This window comes from Corythoichthys intestinalis, chromosome 15 (genome assembly GCF_030265065.1).
Source record: "Corythoichthys intestinalis isolate RoL2023-P3 chromosome 15, ASM3026506v1, whole genome shotgun sequence".
Lineage (NCBI taxonomy): Eukaryota > Metazoa > Chordata > Actinopteri > Syngnathiformes > Syngnathidae > Corythoichthys > Corythoichthys intestinalis.
The window spans coordinates 50,777,608-50,799,514 of record NC_080409.1 but is presented as its reverse complement, the minus strand read 5'-3'; the positions used below and the strand labels follow the sequence as shown (position 1 = coordinate 50,799,514).

General features: G+C 39.1%; 3 protein-coding genes across 6 annotated transcripts; 2 read left to right on the top strand and 1 right to left on the bottom strand.

Annotated features, from left to right (window-relative positions):
- Nucleotides 1–316: 316 nt before the first annotated feature.
- klf11b (Kruppel like factor 11b) lies at nucleotides 317–10,352 on the top strand. The gene is made up of 4 exons (XM_057859272.1): nucleotides 317–532; nucleotides 1,107–1,373; nucleotides 5,764–6,604; nucleotides 9,600–10,352. The coding sequence occupies exons 1-4, from the start codon at nucleotides 494–496 to the stop codon at nucleotides 9,899–9,901; spliced, it is 1,449 nt and encodes a 482-aa protein (XP_057715255.1). The 5' UTR covers nucleotides 317–493; the 3' UTR covers nucleotides 9,902–10,352.
- LOC130930933 (uncharacterized) lies at nucleotides 6,394–14,311 on the bottom strand. Of its 3 annotated transcripts, XM_057859277.1 has the most exons (3): nucleotides 13,674–14,311; nucleotides 13,527–13,583; nucleotides 6,394–13,055 (listed from the first exon to the last, which is right to left on the bottom strand). In XM_057859277.1, the coding sequence occupies exon 3, from the start codon at nucleotides 12,257–12,259 to the stop codon at nucleotides 11,300–11,302; it is 960 nt and encodes a 319-aa protein (XP_057715260.1). In that variant the 5' UTR covers nucleotides 12,260–13,055; nucleotides 13,527–13,583; nucleotides 13,674–14,311; the 3' UTR covers nucleotides 6,394–11,299. The 3 variants fall into 3 exon arrangements, with proteins under 3 accessions (XP_057715260.1, XP_057715258.1, XP_057715257.1); XM_057859275.1 differs by having other exon boundaries at nucleotides 13,527–14,311; XM_057859274.1 differs by having other exon boundaries at nucleotides 13,567–14,311.
- On the top strand, nucleotides 13,910–21,667 carry dnaaf2 (dynein axonemal assembly factor 2). 2 transcript variants are annotated; one of them, XM_057859270.1, is made up of 3 exons: nucleotides 13,910–14,057; nucleotides 15,544–18,865; nucleotides 21,104–21,667. In XM_057859270.1, the coding sequence occupies exons 2-3, from the start codon at nucleotides 15,638–15,640 to the stop codon at nucleotides 21,419–21,421; spliced, it is 3,546 nt and encodes a 1,181-aa protein (XP_057715253.1). In that variant the 5' UTR covers nucleotides 13,910–14,057; nucleotides 15,544–15,637; the 3' UTR covers nucleotides 21,422–21,667. The 2 variants fall into 2 exon arrangements, with proteins under 2 accessions (XP_057715253.1, XP_057715254.1); XM_057859271.1 differs by having other exon boundaries at nucleotides 13,946–14,031.
- Nucleotides 21,668–21,907: the final 240 nt, after the last annotated feature.

Here is a 21,907-nt window from a genome sequence, read left to right as displayed (position 1 = left end):
TCATCCTCTTTTCGCGCTAAACATGTGGAGTCTTCCTTTTCCCACACTCCGCGAATGCAGCATACACTCGATCGACCTTTCGCCTAGTTTAACGGGTAGCAGTTCACCGGGTTTACTCTGACACTGCTGACTCGCGAAGCCACGCCCACCAACGGCCACGCACCCCCTTTCCTCCAACCGGCCGCTGAGCATGCACTGTCCACGCGCACGCCGCCCTCTCATTGGCCGAGGCGCTGCACACACTCGATTGCCATTGGCCGAGTGTTGCCACCCGCCCGGTGCGCGTTGCGAGTTTTGTTTTTCTTTTTTCACTCCGCCCCCCGTTTTACTCACACAGCTGAGAGAAAAGAGGGAGCCAGTGGAAAAAAAAAAAAGAAGCGACCTCAGCCCTACCTCAGAACAAGCAGCGGCACCGGGAAGCGCCGTCTCTTTGTTCACTTAACTGGGCTTTGACTACCAATAAAAAAGTGACATTTCAACGTTTTGTTCACTCATGCCATCCCGGAAGTATATCGAAATGGACCCTCGCGGGGTAAGACATTTTTCCTAACATCATTTAACGCGTTGTAACGTCTTTTATTTTGTACTGTAACTTGTTTATTAGTCATTAACTATCACGACATGCCTTACCTTCAACGTTACGTAAAGTGTAGTCATTTTAAAAAATAATGTCAGTACCTTACGTCATAATTTTTTGAACATTTCATCCTCTTTTTGTACAATTCATTGATGTCTATTAATGTCAGTTTGAATATAGAACTTGCTTTGTTATGCGTCAACATGTAATGCGGTAAGAGGGTTTGTTTAACGTATGGAAGTGTATTTATAAGTAAGCTTCCAGCGGCAAACTTGCTTTATGGGGATTTCACATGGCTCATCTGGGTTCACGTCACTCTCTGGTCTATATTTGGCCATGGGAGGCGCCCTGGCTCTAAATGTGGGGCAGTGCATGCTGGGCCAGGGTGTAGTCAGCAGACCTCCACCCTCTGACTTCATATACAAGTTGGGATGGAGAAAATAATAACCCGCCGGCCGTCCTACCCGTTTCCGCCACCCGCGCTATGAATCGACCAGAACTCGCTCATTTTTGCCGCGCTTACTTTCAGAACAAGTCTGCCGATCAGTGCGGGGCTAAGCGGAGGAGGCACGATACCGCCGAGCAGCCCAGCAGATGCTCTCCCACTCTGGAGTACACGGACCTGGAAGCCGCCGAGGCGCTGGTGTGCATGAGCTCCTGGGGCCACTTTGTCGGCGGCAACAGGCCCAACCCATGCAAGCCTCGACCCCTGACCCCGGCCTCGGATTCATGCGACTCCATCCTGCCGCCCGAGGTGTCGGAGTCCCCGAAAGACTTTGTGTCCCTTTCTTCTTTGGTAAGATTCCCACAAGCGACAAACAGTCCCAAAAAATTAAGACCTATATTTGCTTATAATTATTTTTTCTGGCTGACAAGTCCTCCGATTAAACCAGTGGTCCCCAAACTTTTTCCTGTGAGGGCCACATAACTTTTCCCTTCTCTAATGGGAGGTCAGTTTGTAACAGAAACAGATAGCAGAGTGCCTAAATGTAAAAATTAGGGCTGTGTAACAACTAAAATTTTTAATCGAGTTAATTACAGCTTAAAAATTAATTAATCGTAATTAATCGCAATTCAAACCATCAATAAAATATGCCATATTTTTCTGTAAATTATTGTTGGATTGGAAAGATAAGACACAAGTTGGATATATACATTCAACATACGGTACATAAGTACTATATTTGTTTATTATAACAATAAATCAACAAGATGGCATGAACATTATTAACATTCTGTTAAAGCGATCCATGGATAGAAAGAGTTGTAGTTCTTAAAAGATAAATGTTAATACAAGTTATAGAAATTTTAGATTAAAACCCCTCTTAAGGTTTTTGTTTTAATAAAATGTGTAAAATTTTCAACCAAAAAATAAGCTAGTAGCCCGCTATTGTTGATGTCAATAATTACCCAATGCTCATGGGTGCTTAAGCCCATAAAATCAGTCGCACCCAAGCGCCAGCAGAGGGCGACAAAACTCCAAAAAACACAAGTAGCAAGTTGACATTGCACTGTGCTGTCATTTTAATCTGTTTGAGCCGGGCATATGCGTTAATTGCGTCAAATATTTTAAAGTGATTAATTTAAAAGATTAATTACCGCCCGTTAACGCGATAATTTTGACAGCCCTAGTAAAAATTTATTGTTTTTCAGAAAGCCACAATCAAATAACCCTTTTTGTATTCTTCACAGAACAAATAAAATAACAATAATAATATAATATAATATAATATAATATAATAAATAATAATAAGACTATTAATTAAATAGATAATAACTAAATAACCCTCTCTGGGTTCTTCACAGAAAAAAGCCAGGAAATAAATAACACTATTGGAAAAAAAAAAAAACAATTTTTTTTTTTTTGTTCAGATGTGCCCGCGGGCCGTAGTTTGGGGACCCCTGGATTAACCCATCAAATAGTGGAGTCACGGTTCGAAACAATCTATCGGCAATTGAAATCCTCTTCCGGCGGTTGTCAATCATCACCCTTGCATTGCAGCTATCGATTGTTTAAGTAGTCGATTAATCGATGAACGAGTTAGTCCGAATAATCGAGTAATCGAATAAGAGACATAAAATATTTAAAATATCTGACCTGAGCCTTAAACAAATAAATACTTAAATGAGGATATATGTAAATCAAAAGAACAATTGGCTAACTTATGGGCAGTTTACATGGCGACTGCGACACAAAGACGCAACGACTGAGTAGCGGACTCGCCTTGCGTGCATATGGCGTCGGCGAAGACGAAAAATTCTGAATCCTGCCTCCAAAGTGGAAGAATCCGATTGCGGGGGGTTTAGAGGGGCTTCCTCGGCATGCATATGAAAGGCTCCCGCGGCGCGAGACCGCGCCGTTAACGTCAGCACTCGTACACGTCACAATTGGCATGTGTAGCGGTGCTACTAAACATTAAAAACAGCAAATATGGCGGAATGTCGGCTTTCATTTACTGTTTTAATAATATTTTTTAATTAAATATGTTGAACGTTTCAATTTTTGTGCCTTTTTGAACAAAAGAAAAATGCCATTGTTGCGAGTGGGCGGGCATATTTTTTTCCGGGCTGAGGGAGATTGATGGGGTCAAAGTGCATCATTCTCTGTTGCCCTGTAAATCTGCACTGCCCCCTAGGGCCTGGCATGAATACTACATCGTTTTCATGCGGAATTGCGACATTGTTCAAATGGAGACGCAAATGCAAATGTAAAATTTTTCGTATTCTCGGAGACTCACCATGTAAACGGCCCCTTACATAACAAAAGTGCGCTAGCTTAAATGCTATAAAGTGCTAACATTTTTTTTTTTTTTACAATGCTCTTAACAAATAGTTCGAACACATACTGTATTCGTACAAAAAATGGCTAAATATACTAGTGCTGCAACGATTAACCGATTAACTCGAGTATTCGATTAGAAAAAAATATTCAAATTAAATTTTGTTGCTTCGAGTATTCGCTTAATTAAAGTGGCGTTGTATTGGTTTATTTTGAAAGTGTTTGCATGTAGTTTTATTGATTTGGGTGGCAACAATTAATATGATATAACTCATTTCTCATGGCTGAAACTAGCTGCTCCCTGTTAAGACCAACATTTGCCAAGTTTTTGTTTGAGCTAATGTTTTTTAATGCATTCATGATTTAGCTTATAGGTATATTTAACAGTTTTTGTGGGAATAAGTGTCTGAACCATTTGTTAAGAGCATTGTAAAAAAAAAAAACTTTAGCATTTTATAGCATTTAAGCTAGCGCACTTTTTCTGTGTAAGTTAGCCAATTGTTCTTTTGTAGTACATAGATCCTCATTTAAAAAAAAAAAAATTCTATACCGTTTTAGGCTCAGCTCGGGTGTTTTAATTTTTCATATTCCTTATCCGATTACTCGATTATTCGAACTAACTAGTCCATCGATTAATCGACCAGTAAAATATTCGATAGCTGCAGCCCTAAATATACCTTTAAAATAAATTACGAATGCATTAAAAAAAATTAGCTCAAACAAAAACTTAGCTTATGTTGGTCTTAACAGGGAGCAGCTGGATTCAGTCATGTGAAATTAGGCAGACTAGAGGGCAGTGTATCCACCCAAATTCATAAAAATAAATGCAACAAAATTTAATTCCAATCTTTTTTCTCATCGAATACTCGAGTTAATCGATTCATCGTTGCAGTACTAGATTAATCTATCAACTAGTTAGTTCGATTAATCGCGTAATGTAATTTTCACACTATAAGGCGCACCTGAGCATAAGCCGCCATACAACAAATTTGACACAAAAACGACATATGTTCAGCCGTACTGGACTATATAAGCCGTAGCCGTCCTCACTGTATTATGGTATATGTACACCAAAAGATATTAACCGGTAACACTTTATTTGACAGCGGCATCATAAGAGCAAATGAACCACCATGAAGCTTTGCAGCCAATTGGTTCAAAGCTTCATGGTGGGTCATTGCTTCAAGAAGCTTCATTTGGTTTTTACTGCTCCCTTGGGGGATACAGTCAACCTCTTTGGACAGATGTGAAAGATCTGAGCTGGACATGAATTAAGTAGGGCTGTCAAAATTATCGCGTTAACGGGCGGTAATTAATTTTTAAAATTAATCACGTTAAAATATTTGACGCAATTAACGCACATGCCCCGCTCAAACAGATCAAAATGACAGCACAGTGACATGTCCATTTGTTACTTGTGTTTTTTGTCTCCCTCTGCTGGCGCTTTGGTGCGACTGAATTTATGGGTTTAAGCACAATGAGCATTGTGTAATTATTGACATCAACAAAGTTTATTTTTTTGATTGAAAATTTTACAAATTTTATTAAGACGAAAACATTAAGAGGGGTTTTACTTAGGGTTGTTCCGATCGTGTTTTTTTGCTCCCAATCCGTTTTAGTTTGAGTATCTGCCGATCCCGATATTTCCCGATCTGATAGCTTTTTTTGCTCCCGATTCAATTCCAATCATTCCCGAGGAAGGAATAAAACTCGGACGAATATATACATTCAACATACAGTACATAAGTACTGTATTTGTTTATTATGACAATAAATCCTCAAGATGGCATTTACATTATTAACATTCTTTCTGTGAGAGGGATCCACGGATAGAAAGACTTGTAATTCTTAAAGGATAAATGTGACTTTGTATATTGTGGCTAAATATTGCCATCTACTGTATTTGTTGAGCTTTCAGTAAATGATACTGTAGCCATACCCAAATGCATGATGGGAAGTGCAACCATGACTGTGCGTAGTGCTACCAAATGATATATATTCTCTGCGTTGGGAAATAACATAGGGTGCTAAGAAAAAGATCACTCACAACCTTGCTTCCCCTCATTGCTTCCCACGTTATTGCTAATCGTTGGGAGAGGGATTGTAAGGCTTTAGCCAATTAAAAAATGTCTCCAAAGACTGCCAAAATTCCCTCTACTCATTTTACGCTGCCCTTTCGCTGTCTATATAGACACAAACACTTTTAAAACAAACTATTATTATACAAACTATCTTTTTTCCTAATCGACTTACTCGAGTTAATCGATCAATCCTTTCAGCAGTAGAAATTCGAGAGCTTCAGGCAGAGTGATAAAAAACCGACTGCTTTTTAGCCAGTAGTAAAACCGAAGATGATCACTTTTTGTATGGACGTGCCTCCTGATTGTCGTCTTTGGTCTCGTCACAGTGTATGACTCCGCCTCACAGCCCCAGCTTTGCCGAGTCGACGTCCTCCGGCGGCGGCGCTCCCTCGCAATGCTCCGTCGCCAAGAGCCCGCCCTCGCTCGCCCCTCCCTGCAGGTCCATGGCGACGAGCGTCATCCGCCACACGGCAGACAGCTCCCTCTGCCAATACCACATTCCAGTGACCCCCAATATAGAAAAGGCGGTGGCAGCCTGCCAGCAGCAGCAGAGCATCACACCTCCATCTCCTCCTCTTTCTAGTACAACCTTAACAAAAGAGGCTGGTCCCCCTAAACCCGCTTTGGACAATTTCTCCGCACCCATTACTGGTAACAGCCGTCAACAGCAAAACAGCCCTCCCGCTCAGGCGAGCCTGACCCCGCCCCCGGTTACCAGCCCTCAAATCATCTGCCAGATGTTCCCCTTTAACAGCCAGTCAGGTATCATATCCGCCTTAATCCCCAGCGCGGTCCAGACGTCCTCCGCCGGTACCCGGACCGCGTCCACGCCCATTCTCCCCCAGCCCACCGCCACCAACTCCGCCGCGGTGCAGCAGCCCCTCATCGTGGGCTCGGCGGTTCCTCAGGGCACGGTGATGCTGGTCCTCCCCCAGTCCTCGGTCCCCCAGGCCCCGCACGCCCCTCAGACTGTCATGACGCTGGGCAACACCAAACTGCTCCCTCTGGCCCCGGCGCCGGTGTACGTGCCGACGGGGTCCGCCGGCGGCACGGCCGCCACCAAGATGGACTTCTCCCGCCGGAGAAACTACGTTTGCAACTTCCCCGGCTGCAGGAAGACTTACTTCAAGAGCTCACATCTCAAGGCTCATCTTCGCACGCACACAGGTGAGCAATTTTTGTCGTGTTAGCCACTCTGAAATTGCTCTTCAACTTCCTACGTAGACACGATGCTTCCCAGTTAGCTTTGGTGGTCAAATCTGCGGTGTATTAGAGCGTCATAGAATGTACAATAACTGCCAAGACATGAGTTTTTCAATTGACACGTCAACACTGCCCTCTACTGGAAGGGTATTTAACTGTTTTGCCTACCTGTCGCTATACGTCGCTAGCATACACAAATGAATAATACATTATTTTAGGGCTGTCAAACAATTAAAATTTTTAATCGGGTTAATCACAGCTTAAAAATTAATTCATCGTAATTAATCGCAATTCAAACCATCTATAAAATATGCCAAATTTTTCTGTAAATTATTGTTGGAATGGAAAGACAAGACAAGACGGATATATACATTCAACATACTGTACATAAGTACTGTATGTTTATTATAACAATAAATACACAAGATTGCATTAACATTAACATTCTGTTAAAGCGATCCATGGATAGAAAGACTTGTAGTTCTTAAAAGATAAATGTTAGTACAAGTTACAGAAATTTTATATTAAAACCCCTCTTAATGTTTTCGTTTTAATATAATTTGTAAAATTTTCAATCAAAAAATAAAATAGTAGCTCACCGTTGTTGATGTCGATAATTACACAATGCTCATGGTGCATAAAATCAGTCGCACCAAAGCGCCAGCAGAGGGAGACAAAAAAGACAAGTAACAAGTGGACATAACACTGCTGTCAATTTGATCTGTTTTAGCAGGGCATGTGCGTTAATTGCGTCAAATATTTTAACGTGATTAATTTAAAAAATTACCGCCCGTTAACGTGATAATTTTGACAGCCCCACATTATTTGTAGTGAACACTTAAGTTTAACCGACATATCGGCCGGCCGATAGATGGCCTTTTTTTTTTCAAGATATATCGCCAATATTACAGGATAACTATTCTGTTCACATTGTGATTTTGCACCACCTTGTGGCCAGTGTCACGAAATTAAGTGGTAGAAAAAATATTTTACTGATTAGATAAGTGTTATCTTCTCTGTTTAGTAGGGTTGGTCATCGTTTGAAATTGAACGATTCCGGTTCCGAACGATTCCCGATTCTTTTATTAGGCAGCGTAAAAAAAAAAAATGCAGAGTGGAAAAAAATTGCATAGTTTATATTAAAGTTCTCAACGATTTTTTAAATTAAATGAACTACTCACAGAGCTAATTATAACTTGTATATTAATATCAGTCTTTAAACTCGAGCAATTTTTTCCCGCTCGCCGGTCAGGGGATCGAAACAAGGAATTGAAATTTAAAAATTCGAACGATTCCAGGAGCATCGGAGTTTTAGAACCGGTTCCCATCGATGCTCGATACCCAACCCCTACCGCTTAGGTGATGAGCTTTCTTAAGAAGGTGTACCGATACATTGGGCCAATATTTTTTCAAGATCGGCCGTTATATAGCCGATACAACAGGATAACTGTCATGGTCACATTGTGATTTTGCACCACCTAGTGGCCAGAGTTATAAAATTAAGTAGGAGAAGAACTATTTCATTATTAAATGAGAAACTGTTTACTGTTTGGGTGCTGATCTATCTCATGGAGGTCAACCAATGTATCGGACCAATATTTGAACTTTTTTCAGGATCGGCAGATACATACCTGATATAATGTGATATTGTGTTATAATGTGTTGTGTCATATTAACTGTTGCCACTAGAGGGCAGTGTATCCACCCAAATCAATAAAACTAAATGTAAAACACTTTCAAAACAAACCATTACAACTAGGGTTGTTCCGATCATGTTTTTTTGCTCCCGATCCGATCGTTTTAGTTTGAGTTTCTGCCGATCCCGATATTTCCCGATCCAATTGCTTTTATTGCTCACGATTCAATTCCAATAATTCCCGATAATTTTTCCCGATCATATACATTTTGGCAACGCATTAAGAAAAAAAATGAATAAAACTCGGACGAATATATAAATTCAGCATAGAGTACATAAGTACTGTATTTGTTTATCATGACAATAAATTCTCAAGATGGCATTTACATGATTAACATTCTTTCTGTGAGAGGGATCCACGGATAGAAAGACTTGTAATTCTTAAAGGATAAATTTGACTTTGTATATTGTGACTAAATATTGCCATCTAGTGTATTTGTTGAGCTTTCAGTAAATGATACTGTAGCCATTTAACTGTTCTGCCCAAATGCATGATGGGAAGTGCAACCATGATTGTGCAAAGTGTCACCAATTGATATATCTTCTCTGCGTTGGGAAATAACATAGGGTGTTAAGAAAAAGATCAACTACTACCTTGCTTCCCTACATTGCTTCCCACGATATTTCAAATTGTTGAAAGAGGGATTGTAAGGCTTTAGCCACTTAAAAAAAGGCTCTAAAGGCTGCCAAAATTCACTCTACTCATCTTACGCTGCCTATTAGCTCTATATATAGGTAAAATAGTGCCATTATAGATTGAAAGCGACATTGCGTGAGTGGGTCGTGCAGCGCATGCGTTGATTGCGATAAATACTTTAACGTGATTAATTTTTTAAAAATTAATTACCGCCGTTAACGCGATAAATTTGATAACCCTACTTCAAGCCAAAACTAAAGACTCTGATTGTCTGTAACGTTAATACAATTAGAAAACGAGTTAATTAAAAAATATTTAAAAGAAGGCATGTCCGATATTTTTTTGCCGATTCCGATACTTTGAAAATGACGTGATCGGTCGATCGGGACATCTTTAATTACAACGCCACATTAAATAAACGAATACTCGAAGCAGCAAAATTCAAATCTTTTTTCTAATCAAATTACTCGAGTTATTCGATTAATCGTTGCAGCACTAATGCAGACGCATTGAAGTAAACGTTAATATGTACATAGTTGTCGTAAACGTGAGAATCCACTGACATTAATGATAGTGTTGTACTACTAAGTGACTCACTGATCACGACTGTTTTTTTTGTTTTTTAGGTGAAAAGCCGTTTAGCTGTAGCTGGGAAGGCTGCGACAAAAGGTTCGCCCGCTCCGACGAGCTCTCCCGCCACCGACGGACGCACACCGGCGAAAAGAAGTTCGTGTGCCCCGTGTGCGACCGGCGATTCATGCGCAGCGACCACCTCACCAAACACGCCCGGCGCCACATGACCACCAAGAAAATTCCCACCTGGCAGGCCGACGTTCGGAATCTGAACAAGATGGCCGCCGGCAAAAACCCTCCCGCCAAGCCCGGCCTGGCCACAATAAGCATGCTGGTACCTGCCGGCTCTCAATAGGCGAGGAACACTTAACTAACGCAGGGAGCGGCCCGGCACCGACGGCCGTCTTGACTCATGGAAATAAAATTTAAAACAAAAACAAAAAAAAAACATGCACTGGACCTTTACATCTCTACTGCTCATTTGTACATTTACACAAAAGAATTGTTTTTGTTGAATGAATGCACTCTTTGCCAAAGCCTTTGTACGACTTCGAATTTGGTATTCTCCACCCTTTCCGCAACATTTTTTATTTGTTGTGAGTCACATATGTGAATGTATTGTTGTGTGTCCTATTTCAGGAAAGTCTTGATATATATATAAACAATGTAAATATTCATATGTACTCAACATTACTATGATTATACGTTTATGATTACTGCATACCTCTATGTTTAACTTTCATATTATTTAATACATATTTGTAATTAAAAAGACGACACATTTACTGTTCATTGTATCTTTGTTGGTTGTTTTCTACCATAGACTTCACGATCAGTTGACGGGAAACGGGGCTGATCGGTAGGGGGCCTATTATCAAAAACTTCATATATTTTCAAAACCACAGCCGCTACAGACCTAAAACCAAAACTGGCACCTCCTTTAGGCATATCTAAGTCTCCATGAGCAGCAACATCAAAAAGTCGTTCCTCAATAAAATCCTGATTCATTGTTTTCTAATATGAGTATAACAAAATTTAAGGGGCGATAAAATGCTCAAATTTTACGCTAGTTGCAAAAAAATCCCCAAATGCAGAGATAATCACCTATATTTTTACAGGATTAATAGCAATATTTAACATATATAGGTTTTAGCCTGAAATAGCGAAGTTTTAACACGTAAAAGCCATTTTTTTTGTATGGACGCAGAAATGTCTAAATTACTTTTTTTTTTGCTACAAAAAAAAAAAAAAAGGGGCAGTTGGCTGAAAATTACCTGACCATTTGAATGTAAAGTTACGCTATTGTGTATGGATACAAAATCCAACATGGCGGTCATCACAAAACAGAGCTTTTTAAGTTGAAAGTTCTTGTTAAAAAATGCGGAAATCCCAGAATTTCTACAGATATGAACATAAAACAGTTTAAATTCTTGGTTGAAAGTTAAAATAAAAAAATAAAAAACAGGCAGTTATCGTTCATTTTATGTAAATATTTTTCACAATGTTTCAAAGTGCATTCATGGTGCTATTTTATAAAGAGAAAGCGAGAAACAAAAGTGGAGTTTGCCATGTGGCTTTTTTTTTGCCATGTGGCAAAATGGATTTTGCCATCTGGCATTTTTTCTTTGCCATGTGGCAAGAATGATTTTGCCATGTGGCATTTATTTTTGACATGTGGCAAAAATGATTTTGCCCTGTGGCATTTTTTTTGACATGTAGCAAAAAGAATTTTGGCATGTGGCATTTTTCTTTGTCATGTGGCAAAATAAATTTTGGCATGGGTTTTTTTTTTTTTTTTTTTGCCATGTGGCATTTTTTTTAACATGTGGCAAAATTGATTTTTCCATGTGGCATTTTTTTTTGCCATGTGGCAAAATGAATTTTGGCATGAGGCATTTTTTTGCCATGTGGCATTTCTTTTACCATGTGGCAAAATGGATTTTTCCATGTGACATTTTTTTTGCCATGTAGCAAAATAGATTTTTCCATGTGGCATTTTTTTTTTGCCATGTGGCCATGTCACATTTTTTTGCCATGTGGCAAAATGGATTTTGCCACGTGGCATTTTTTTGCCATATGGCAAAATGGATTTTGGCATGGGACTTTTTTTTTTGCCATGTGGCATTTTTTTACCATGTGGCAAAATGGATTTTTCCATGTGGCATTTTTTTGCCATGTGGCAAAATGGATTTTTCCATGGGGCAATATTTTTGTAATGTGGCAAAATTGATTTTGCCATGTGGCATTGTTTTTGCCATGTGGCAAAATTGATTATGCCGTGTGATATTTTCTTGCCGTGTGGCAAAATGAATTTTTCCATGTGGCATTTTTTTGCCATGTGGCAAAATGGATTTTGCCGTGTGGCATTTTTTTTGCCATATGGCAAAATGGATTTTGCCATGTGGCATTTTTTTTGCCATGTGGCAAAATTGATTATGCCATGTGATATTTTTTGCCATGTGGCAAAATGAATTTTTCCATGTGGCATTTTTTTGCTATGTGGCAAAACTGATTTTGCCATGTGGCATTTTTTTTTACATGTAGCAAAATGGATTTTGCCATGTGGCATTTTTTCTTTACCATGTGGCATTTTTTTGCCATATGGTAAAATGGATTTTTGCATAAGGCATTTTTTTTTTTTTTTTGCCATGTAGCATTTTTTTTTTTGCCATGTGGCAATATTGATTTTGCCATGTGGCATTTTTTTTGTCATGTGGCAAAATTGATTATGCCATGTGGCATTTTTTTGCCACGTGGCATTTTTTCATTACCATGCAGCATTTTTTGCAACATGGCAAAATCAATTTTGCCACATGGCAAAAAAAAATGCCACATGGCAAATACCACTTTTGGTTCTCGGCCCTGCTGGAGATTTTATATCGACCAATCATGCTCGAGACACTCCTGCCTGTTCGTATGCAGTAAAACTTTAGTCCTTTTCAACCTAAATCCGACGTTTGAACGCAGCCCATGTTTATCACAATGAAAGCCACCTCAACGCTCTGCCTGGGTTGGCCACCTATGGGAAGGCGTGGCGTATTGTCTGTAGGAGTTGTCTCATCAACTGATGGTGAAGTCTCTTTCTACTTAGTCATGAGTTTTTCCAGTGTCTAATCCAGGAAAAACAAGGTGTGGACCCTCAGTTGAGTCAACTATCCTCCATAAAAAACTTGAGTAGTGCCTTCCCACATCCTGCGTGACACTATTCGCCCTCACAACCCTTTTTTGGTCTGATGCTCGCACGCGCATCCTCCTGAATGTGCTGACGAGCATGTGGGCCATCTTCCCTCCCGGCCCGGTGATTGGTTTATCATAGCTGTAAAAGCTTGGGTTTTGTAAGACCACGCGGAGACGTCATGTCTTGTTTATTCACCAGGCTGCCGGTCTGCTCAATGAGTCAGAGCAGACTAAAAATGTTGAGTGTGCTGTCTCTTTTACTGCTTACCGTTAGATCCCATTCACTTCAGGTCACATGGAGAAGATATTTCTTGATAAGAGTTCACCTTGACCTATGATTGAAATTAGATTATGATTATGACATGTTGATTGAGATTATGGGTTCAAATTTACTGATCATTCGCTGCCAACCTTCCCAGTTCAAGTGGATTGGAAGTCTATCCACATCAATGGCAACAAATGAGTTAATTGGAGATGTTAAATTATCTAATCGATTTAAGTTTTATTTTGAACATGTACTATGTGATTAAGAGACCAATGCAGGGTGACTTTTAAGTTCTGTGACCCCATATAAGGAAATTTCAACTCGTAGGGCTGTGCATAAATACAATTTAAACACAAGACAATACCTGACATTACGTCATTTAAACACATTTTAAAAGTGTTGACGTTCATTACTTCATTTTCAATAGCGCTTACTTTCAGAGTTATTATATACCTTACTGTCCCATAGATATTTATCATCGAATATTTTATGTAAATATAATTTACATAAGGCAACATGTGTGCCCTTACTAGCTTACTTAATAGCTTCTCCGTGCTTCTTCCTGGTAGTGGTCTCACCTGGCAACAGCGCCCTCCTTCCAATCAGAGAGAGACATAAAACGAATTGTTGGGGGCGCGACCAATCGAATCGCTTGCTTGAATACTCGCCTCTTTGCCTTACTGACCGACTTCCTCGCGCCTTGTTTGCCGTCTAGAAGCACGGTCAACAGTGACATCTGGTGGAGAAGTTGAACCGTACACCTAAATTGTCGGGATTTAAAAAAATATATATATATTTTAAACTACAACTACAAAAACATTATTTGTTGTAAAATGCATGAATAAAGGTAATTTCACTTTCCATTATATTTTTTTTCATGAAAAAAAAAATAATCTTTCATTATTTTTTTAAAAGCCCTTTCTTCGTATCAACCCGTTTAGGTTACTATGGCTACAGCTTGTCAACTTTGGCCAAGAGAATGGAGTTTTCCCATGTGTCACTTTCTCCGTAGTATATATTAGATCCGATTTAAGACATACCAGGTGCGTTAAAGACTGTAAAATGCACGGTAAGCTCAAACTACACACAAATATACCAGTACCGTACACCTTGGATGCAAATTAAGCTAGCTAAGCGTCGTTCGTCACGAGCGTTAATGTTAAACAAAGCCTAAACTTGTGCTGCCTTCACGTGCTCTGGGAAAGATGAACTTTACCACTTGCTTGTTGTAATTACGAGTGCATCCTTTTCATATGCTTTTGTTGTCATTCATTTTGTTTGTTTCGTGGGCAAAACTGTTTTAATACATCTACTTCAACAAGAAGATATTGCATCAAAATGCAAACGGTAATTTTTTGTTTGTAATTGAACATTTTAGCAAACACTTGTTTTTGTTAATGTGTACACTATGCAGAGGTGGGTAGAGTAGCCAAAAAATTCATTCAAGTAAGAGTAGCGTTAGTGTTACTTCAAAATAATATTACTCAAGTACAAGAAAAAAACAAAGTATTTGGTGAAAAGAATACCCAAGTAATGAGTAAAATTGTAAATGCTCAAGGTGTTTGATTTTTTTTTTTTTTAAACAATGTTTGTTTTTTCTGTCTCAGCCCAAAGTTGTCTATATAAACTAGGGCTAGCCTGCAGCTATCGATTATTCAGCTATTTGGTTCGAATAATCGAGTAATCGGATTAGGAACATTTAACATTTCTACGCTGCACAACAAATTTTAGGGATATAAAAGTCTCGCTAAGATTGCACTTTCAAAATAAAATTCCTGAGTGTTTCTTCAAACTATGCAGAATTGCACTAATTAAAATACCTGAGCTTAGCCTCAAATGGCATGAAAAACAGAAGAAAAAAAGAAAAAAAAATGAATTGACTAATTTGCATGGCAAAAGTCTGCTACCTTAAATGCTATAAAATGCAAATTTTTCAACAATGCTCTCGACAAATTGTTCAAACACATATTTCCCCCCCAAAACAGTAGACCTATAAATTACGAATTAATTAAAAATAAAACATTAGCTCAAACAAAAACTTACCTTATGTTGGTCTTAGCAGGGAGCAGCTGGATTCAGCCATGTTAAATGAGTTATGTCATGTTCACTGTTGCCACTAGAAGGCAGTGTATCCACCCAAATCAGTAAATCTAAATGCAAACACTTTCAAAACTAACCATTAAAATGCCAAATTAATTAAAAAACTAGAATTTAAAACTTTTAAAATTGACTAAAACTACTCATACATTTTTATCAAGAAGTTTCTCAAATAAATATAACAGAATAAACGTAACGCGTTACTACCCACCTCTGACTATCTTATTATGCTGGCGTAAAAAAAAAAAAAAAAAAAAAAAAAAATGCAAATTGATGATATATTCTTAACTTCATAATTCAAATAAAGTTGCTTAAAAGTTGTTGGGGACAATTTGAGCATCCTGAAAAGTTGCTAGAGTTACGTCCCTACAGTCCCTATGCAAACCTACGCCCTTGGTCTATGGAGAGATATTGAAACCGAACTACTTGACATTGATATTTCTGGGTTCTCGTTGCAGGGTACCTGAATGAGAGTCCTTCGCTAATGATTTAACACAATATCCTATTTAAATTGATCTCCCCCTGGCTCTCCTGTGATTGCTCTACTTCATAATGGAGATTGGAGAAAAGCTAAAAGAGCTTAACATGACCGCTGACGAAGTGGCAAGACTGACAAAGGCGTTTAAAGATGAGAAATTCAGAGAGATGTTCAATGATTACGCCCAGGAGCTATCAAATCCAGAAAACAGGAGACTCTACGAGGAGGAGATCGCAATACTGGAGCAGGAGAGGGGTAACAACATCGAGTTCATCCACCCAAAGCCGTTCAGGTCTTTGAGGACCAGCGTGAACCGCAAACAGAAGTGCTACATCAACATCTGCGCCAATGACAAAGTTGGGAAGCCTCGGTGTAAGTCTGCGGTGTCCGACGATGGACGCAGAGGACAGAGTTGGACGCTGCCGCACAATCTTCACCCGGGGAGGCAAGAAACCGATCCGAAAGGGAACAAAATCATGATCTACGATGTTATTTTCCACCCGGACACCCTCCACATAGCTAACAAAAAGGCAGAATTCATGGAAATGGTGAGCAGCACGGCGATTCAGGGAATCCAGGATGCCTTCAAGGTGACGTTGGACAAAAACAACGTACGGGAGATGACCACAAAGTACAAGGGCACGCCTCAGCCTTGTGTCATCCGGAAACCCATCCCGGGGTATACAGCCAAGCCTCCTGAAGAAAACCCGCTTGCCTTCCCTTATCCTGATGACAAAAAAACAAAAATCAGCCCTGATCTGGAACCTAGGAGCTTCGAGATTAAGAATAAGAAAACCAAAGAGCCTACTGAACCGAGCTATACTGTGAAATACAGATCATTCATCGACATGCAGGACTTCAGATGTTCCAGGGACTCCGGGAAGAGCCCCAGACCCAAAGAGATCGTCGTCACTATTGACGTACCGTTGCTAAAGTCCGTCGCGGACGCTAATCTGGAAGTGAAGGAAAAAAGCCTGCTGCTGGAGTCCGAGACGCCTGCCTACAGGTTGGAGTTGCCTCTGTCCTACCCGGTGGACGAGGAGAAAGGGAGCGCCAAGTTCAGCAAGCAGAAAGGACAACTGACGGTCACGTTGCCCGTCCTTCCCTCAAGTGAGGCCGCAGAGTTTTGTTGGGGTGAAAACGCGACAGAAGCTGAAGAAAGTCAAGTACTTGAAGAGAATGTGATGAAAGATGTTAAAGGTGAGGAACCTGTAAACGGTGATTGGGGTGAAGGTACTAGTAAGGAGGAACAAAGAACGTCTCAAATTGCGGAGGAGGAACGCAGGGTTGAAGAAGAGAGAAGAGAGGAAGAATTTAATGTACAGGACATTGGAGAACCAGATGGAGTTTACATCGAAGGAGATCGGGAACCTCAGATGGCCAATCAGAAAGAAGATGGCTGTGAGAATGACGGAACATTAGAAGAACATCTGGAAGTAGAAGTTCTCGAGCACATGAAAGAATATCAAGTTAACCTCAACGAAAATGAAAGTCTTAGGAAAGAGGAGTGTTTGACAAGACAAAGAACATGCGAAGAACTCATGGAGAAGGTCCTAGAAGTCGAAGAAAAGACTGGACACAAGGTGGAAGACAATAGAGAACAGGATAATCTGTCCTTTAAAGAAAATCTGGTTAACCTCAAAGAAAATGAACATCAAGCACGGTTTCAGAAAGAGGAGGCTTCGATAGGGCTAAGAACATGCAAAGAACCTGTGGGAGAGGAACAAGTTGAAGAACGAAAAAAGCATGACGTGGATGAAACTGGAGAACAGGATACTCTGTGCGTTAAAGAATGTCAGGTTAACCTCAATGAAAATGAAAATCAGGCAGCTTTCAATGAAGAGGAGCTTTCGATAGGGCAAAGAACATACAAAGAAACGGTTGAAGAACCAAAAAAACATGACGTGAATGAAACTGCAGAACAGGATACTCTGTCCGTTAAAGAAAGTCTGGTTAATCTCAATGAAAATGAACACCAGGCACCTTTCCATGAAGAGGAGCTTTCGATAGGGCAAAGGACATGCAAAGAACCTGTTGAAGAACCCAAAAAACATGACGCGGATGAAACTGAAGAACAGGATGCACTGTCCATGAAAGAAAACCAACTCAAGCACATGAAAGAAAATCAAGTTAACCTCAATGAAAACAAATGTTTTAAGGAAGAGGAGTGCTCGACAAGACAAAGAACATGCGAGGAACTTATGAAAAAGGTCCAAAAAGTTGAAGAAAACAGTAGACACAACGTGGAAGAAACTACAGAACAGGATTCTCTGTCCTTTAAAGAAGATCTAGTTAACCTCAATGAAAATGAACATCAAGCACCTTTTAAGGAAAAAGAGCTTTCTAGAAGGCAAAGAACATGCAAAGAACTTGTGGACGAGGAACAAGTTGAAGAACGAAAAAAGCAGGACGTGGATGAAACTGAAGAACAGGATGCACTGTCTATCAAAGCAAACCAACTTGAGCACATGAAAGAAAATCAAGTCAACCTCAATGAAAATGAACGTTTTAGGGAAGAGGAGTGCTCGACTAGACAAGGAACATGTGAAGAACTTATGAAAAAGGTCCTAGAAGTAGAAGAAAAGACTGGAGACAAGGTGGAAGACACTAGAGAACAGGATACTCTGTCCTTCAAAGAAAATCATGTAAACCTCAATGAAAATGAACATCAAGCACCTTTTCAGGAAAAGCTTTCTAGAAGGCAAAGAACATGCAAAGAACTTCTGGACGAGGAACAAGTTCAAGAAGGAAAAAAACATCACGTGGATGAAACTGAAGACCGGGATGGACTGTCCGTTAAAGAAAATCTGGTTAACCTCAATTTAAATAAACATCAGACACCTCTTCAGGAAAAACTTTCAAGAGGGCAAAGAACATGCAAAGAACCTTTGGAAGAGGAACAAGATGAAGAACGAAAAAAGCATGACGTAGATGAAACTGAAGAGCAACATGTACTGTCCATGAAAGAAAACCAGATTAACCTCAATCACACTGATCATAAGGATGAAGAGGAATGCTTGACAGGGCAAAGAACATGCAAAGAACTTGTGGAAGATGTTGAAGAAACACCAAGAAGCGAGATGGAAGAAACTGGAGAAGAGACTGTACTATGCATTAAAGAAAGGCAAGTCAACCTCAAGGAAATTCAAAGTGAGGATCAAGTGAGAGAAATAGATGAACCAATGACAATTGACTCGGCACACGAGTCGAGTTCTTCAGGAGAAGATTCACGTGCTGATGCATTTTTAGTGACGAACGCCTTGACGAAAGAAGCCACCACGACACAAGAGAAGGACGTTAAGGTGAGTGCTGGCAATCAAATTTTGCGGTTTCGAGAATTTGTTGAATTAGCGTGGCGTTGTGATGGTGTGTTTTGAAAGTGTAAGCATTAGTTTTATTGATTTGGGTGAATACACTGCCCTCTAGTGGCAACACTAAATATGATCTAACTCTTTTAATATGGCTGAATCCCGCGGTTCTCTGTTAAGACCAACATAAGTTAGGTTTTTGTTTGAGCGAATATGTTTTTATGCATTTTTTATATAGTTTAGAAGTATATTTAGCAGTATTTGTGGGAATAAGTGTTTGAACGATTTGTTAAGAGCATTGTAAAAAAAAAAAAAAAACAAAAAAAAAAAAACATAGCATTCAATAGCATTTAAGCTAGCAGACCTTTGCTATGCAAGTTAGTCAATTGCTCTTTTGTTGTACTAAGATCCAAAAGTGGTATTTGCCATGTGGCAAAATGGATTTTTACATGTGGCATTTTTTTTTTGCTATGTGGAAAACTTGATTTTGCCATATGGCTTTTTTTATATATATAGTTTAGAAGTATATTTAGCAGTTTTTGTGGGAATATGTGTTTGAACGACTTGTTAAGAGCATTGTAAAAACAAAAAAACAATAACATAGCATTCAATAGCATTTAAACTTGCAGCCCTTTGCTACTACGCAAGTTAGTCAATTGCTCTTTTGTTGTACTTAGATCCAAAAGTGGTATTTTGTATGTGGCAAAATGGATTTTTCCATGTGGCTTTTTTTTTTTTTTTTTTGCTATGCGGAAAAATTGATTTTGCCGCGTGGCTTTTTTTTTAAATATTTTTTTTTTTTGCGCTATGTGGCATATTTTATGCCATGTGACAAAATAGATTTTGCAATGTGGCATTTTTTCTTTACCATTTGGTAAAATGGATTTTACCATGTGGCTTTTTTTTTTTTGCTATGTGGCATTTTTTCTTTACCATTTGGCAAAATGGATTTTGCCATGTGGATTTTTTTTTTGCTATGTGGCATTTTTTTGGTATGTTGCTTTTTTTTTTTTTTTTTTTGCCATGTGGCATTTTTTTGCCATATGGCAAAACTGATTTTGCCATTGAGATTTTTTTGCTATGTGGAAAAATTGATTTTGCCATGTGGCTTTTTTTTTTTGCTATGTGGCTTTTTTTTCCCTTTACCATTTGGCAAAATGGATTTTGCCATGTGGATTTTTTTTTTTGCCATGTGGCATTTTTTTTTGCCATATGGCAAAACTGATTTTGCCATGTGACATTTTTTTGCTATGTGGAAAAATTGATTTTGCCATGTGGCTTTTTTTTTTTTTTTTGCCATTTGGCAAAATGGATTTTGTCATTTGGCATTTTTTTGCTATGTGACAAATTTGATTTTGCCATGTGGCATGTTTTTTTGCTATGTGGAAAAAAATATTTTGACATATGAATTTTTTTTGCTATGTGGAAAAGTTGATTTTGCCAGGTGGCTGCCAGGTGTTTTTTTTTTTTTTTTTTTTGCTATGTGGCATTTTTTTACTATGTGGCCATTGTTTTGGTTTTTTTCCATGTGGCTTTTTTTTGCCATATGGCAAAACTGATTTTGCCATGTGACATTTTTTTGCAATGTGGAAAAATTGATTCTACCATGTGGCTTTTTTTTGCCATGCAGCATTTTTTTTGCTTTGTGGCAAAATGGACTTGGGTATGTCGCTTTTTTTTTTTTAAATTCCAAATGGCAAAATCAATTTTGCCACATGGCAAAAAAAAAAAAAAAAAAAAACAACCCACATGGCGAAATCCATTTTGCCAAAAAGGAAATACCGCTTTTGGTTATCGGCCTTACTGATTTTGGGGCATTTATGGGTCATTTGCTGTTAATTTTGCGGCATTTCTGACCAAATTCCTGTTGATTTTGCGTGACAGAACAGGAAGTGACAAGAGAAGTGGCATTCTTTCCATTTGCAATTAGCAGTAAAAGTGGAATAATGAATACTGGCATAAAAAATATTATTATATTAATAATATAATATTTTTTGCACCCGAGTCACCTGATTTGGAGTCCCAATCAGATACCGAGAAAAAAAAGTGTTAAAAATAAATAAAAGTTCCAAACATGTTTTAATACTGTACTGTTCCTCTTTTTTTATAAAAGGTATTTTTATTTAATATCAGAACAATTTAATTCAATATAGGAACATTGAATGTATTGCATGTGTGGTAAATAAAACTAGACACTCATGTTTTTGTTCATATAAAATCCATACATTGCAGGTGGATGAACCATGTGGTGAACCCTCGGCTACTGAAACAAGCCTGAAAAACACCAAGGACACACCAGATGAAGCTTCTATCAAGGTAGGAGGGGGCGAAACCAGCCACGGGGCTGAGGAAAGCGCCAATCTTTCAACAAAGGATGATGAAGAGTGCCAGCCAGGAAAGCAGCCCACACAACACCCGAAAGCAGACAAAAACCCGCCGCCGCTCTCACTGAGGGAAATTGACAAAGATGGAAACGTGACCGTGCTAAGCGATCATGTCACATCAGCAGGATTTGTCTTCCAGAACTCCCTCGTGTTCGAACTTGACTGAGACTGAAAGTCGTTGAACCAATGTCTATCCATCAGATAGTTTATTATTCATACCTTGGCTAGATTTCAGATTGTTAACGCTACTTCTGAGCATTCACTTAGACATTCTAACACTTCTGGATTTATTAGTAAGCATTTTAAATAAAAATGAGTAGAGTGACTTCATTGTATTGCACACATGGCAGATCTGTAGGAAAAGATGCAGGTGAATAAAGCCTTCTAATTGCCTTTCTTCATAAGTGTGTGGATCACTGTTGTTTCGTCAACAATGACTATAACAAAAACATTTCGTCAATGAACTATTTTTTCATGACGATAACGAGACGATAACTAGCAAAAAAACGTGTTTTGGGAGACTAAAACATAACGTAACTAGGCAAGTGTTGGTTACTGGTTTCAAGGTTTACCGTGGTATGGAAACGTCACAGTTTCGAAAGCACTCCAATTTTCGATTCTTCGATTTTTCATGTCCCAAAAATGCAGCCTG

What these genes read in the sequence shown, in the direction of transcription:
- klf11b (XM_057859272.1), top strand. Translation starts at nt 494, where the DNA reads ATGCCATCCCGGAAGTATATCGAAATGGACCCTCGCGGG. An exon ending in TCGAAATGGACCCTCGCGGG is followed by an intron (nt 533 to 1,106) that starts GTAAGACATTTT and finishes GCTTACTTTCAG; the next exon opens with AACAAGTCTGCCGATCAGTG. An exon ending in TTGTGTCCCTTTCTTCTTTG is followed by an intron (nt 1,374 to 5,763) that starts GTAAGATTCCCA and finishes GTCTCGTCACAG; the next exon opens with TGTATGACTCCGCCTCACAG.
- LOC130930933 (XM_057859275.1), bottom strand. Translation starts at nt 12,259, where the DNA reads ATGACAAAAAAAATGCCACATGGCAAAATCAATATTGCCACATGGCAA.
- dnaaf2 (XM_057859270.1), top strand. Translation starts at nt 15,638, where the DNA reads ATGGAGATTGGAGAAAAGCTAAAAGAGCTTAACATGACCGCTGACGAA. An exon ending in CACAAGAGAAGGACGTTAAG is followed by an intron (nt 18,866 to 21,103) that starts GTGAGTGCTGGC and finishes CATACATTGCAG; the next exon opens with GTGGATGAACCATGTGGTGA.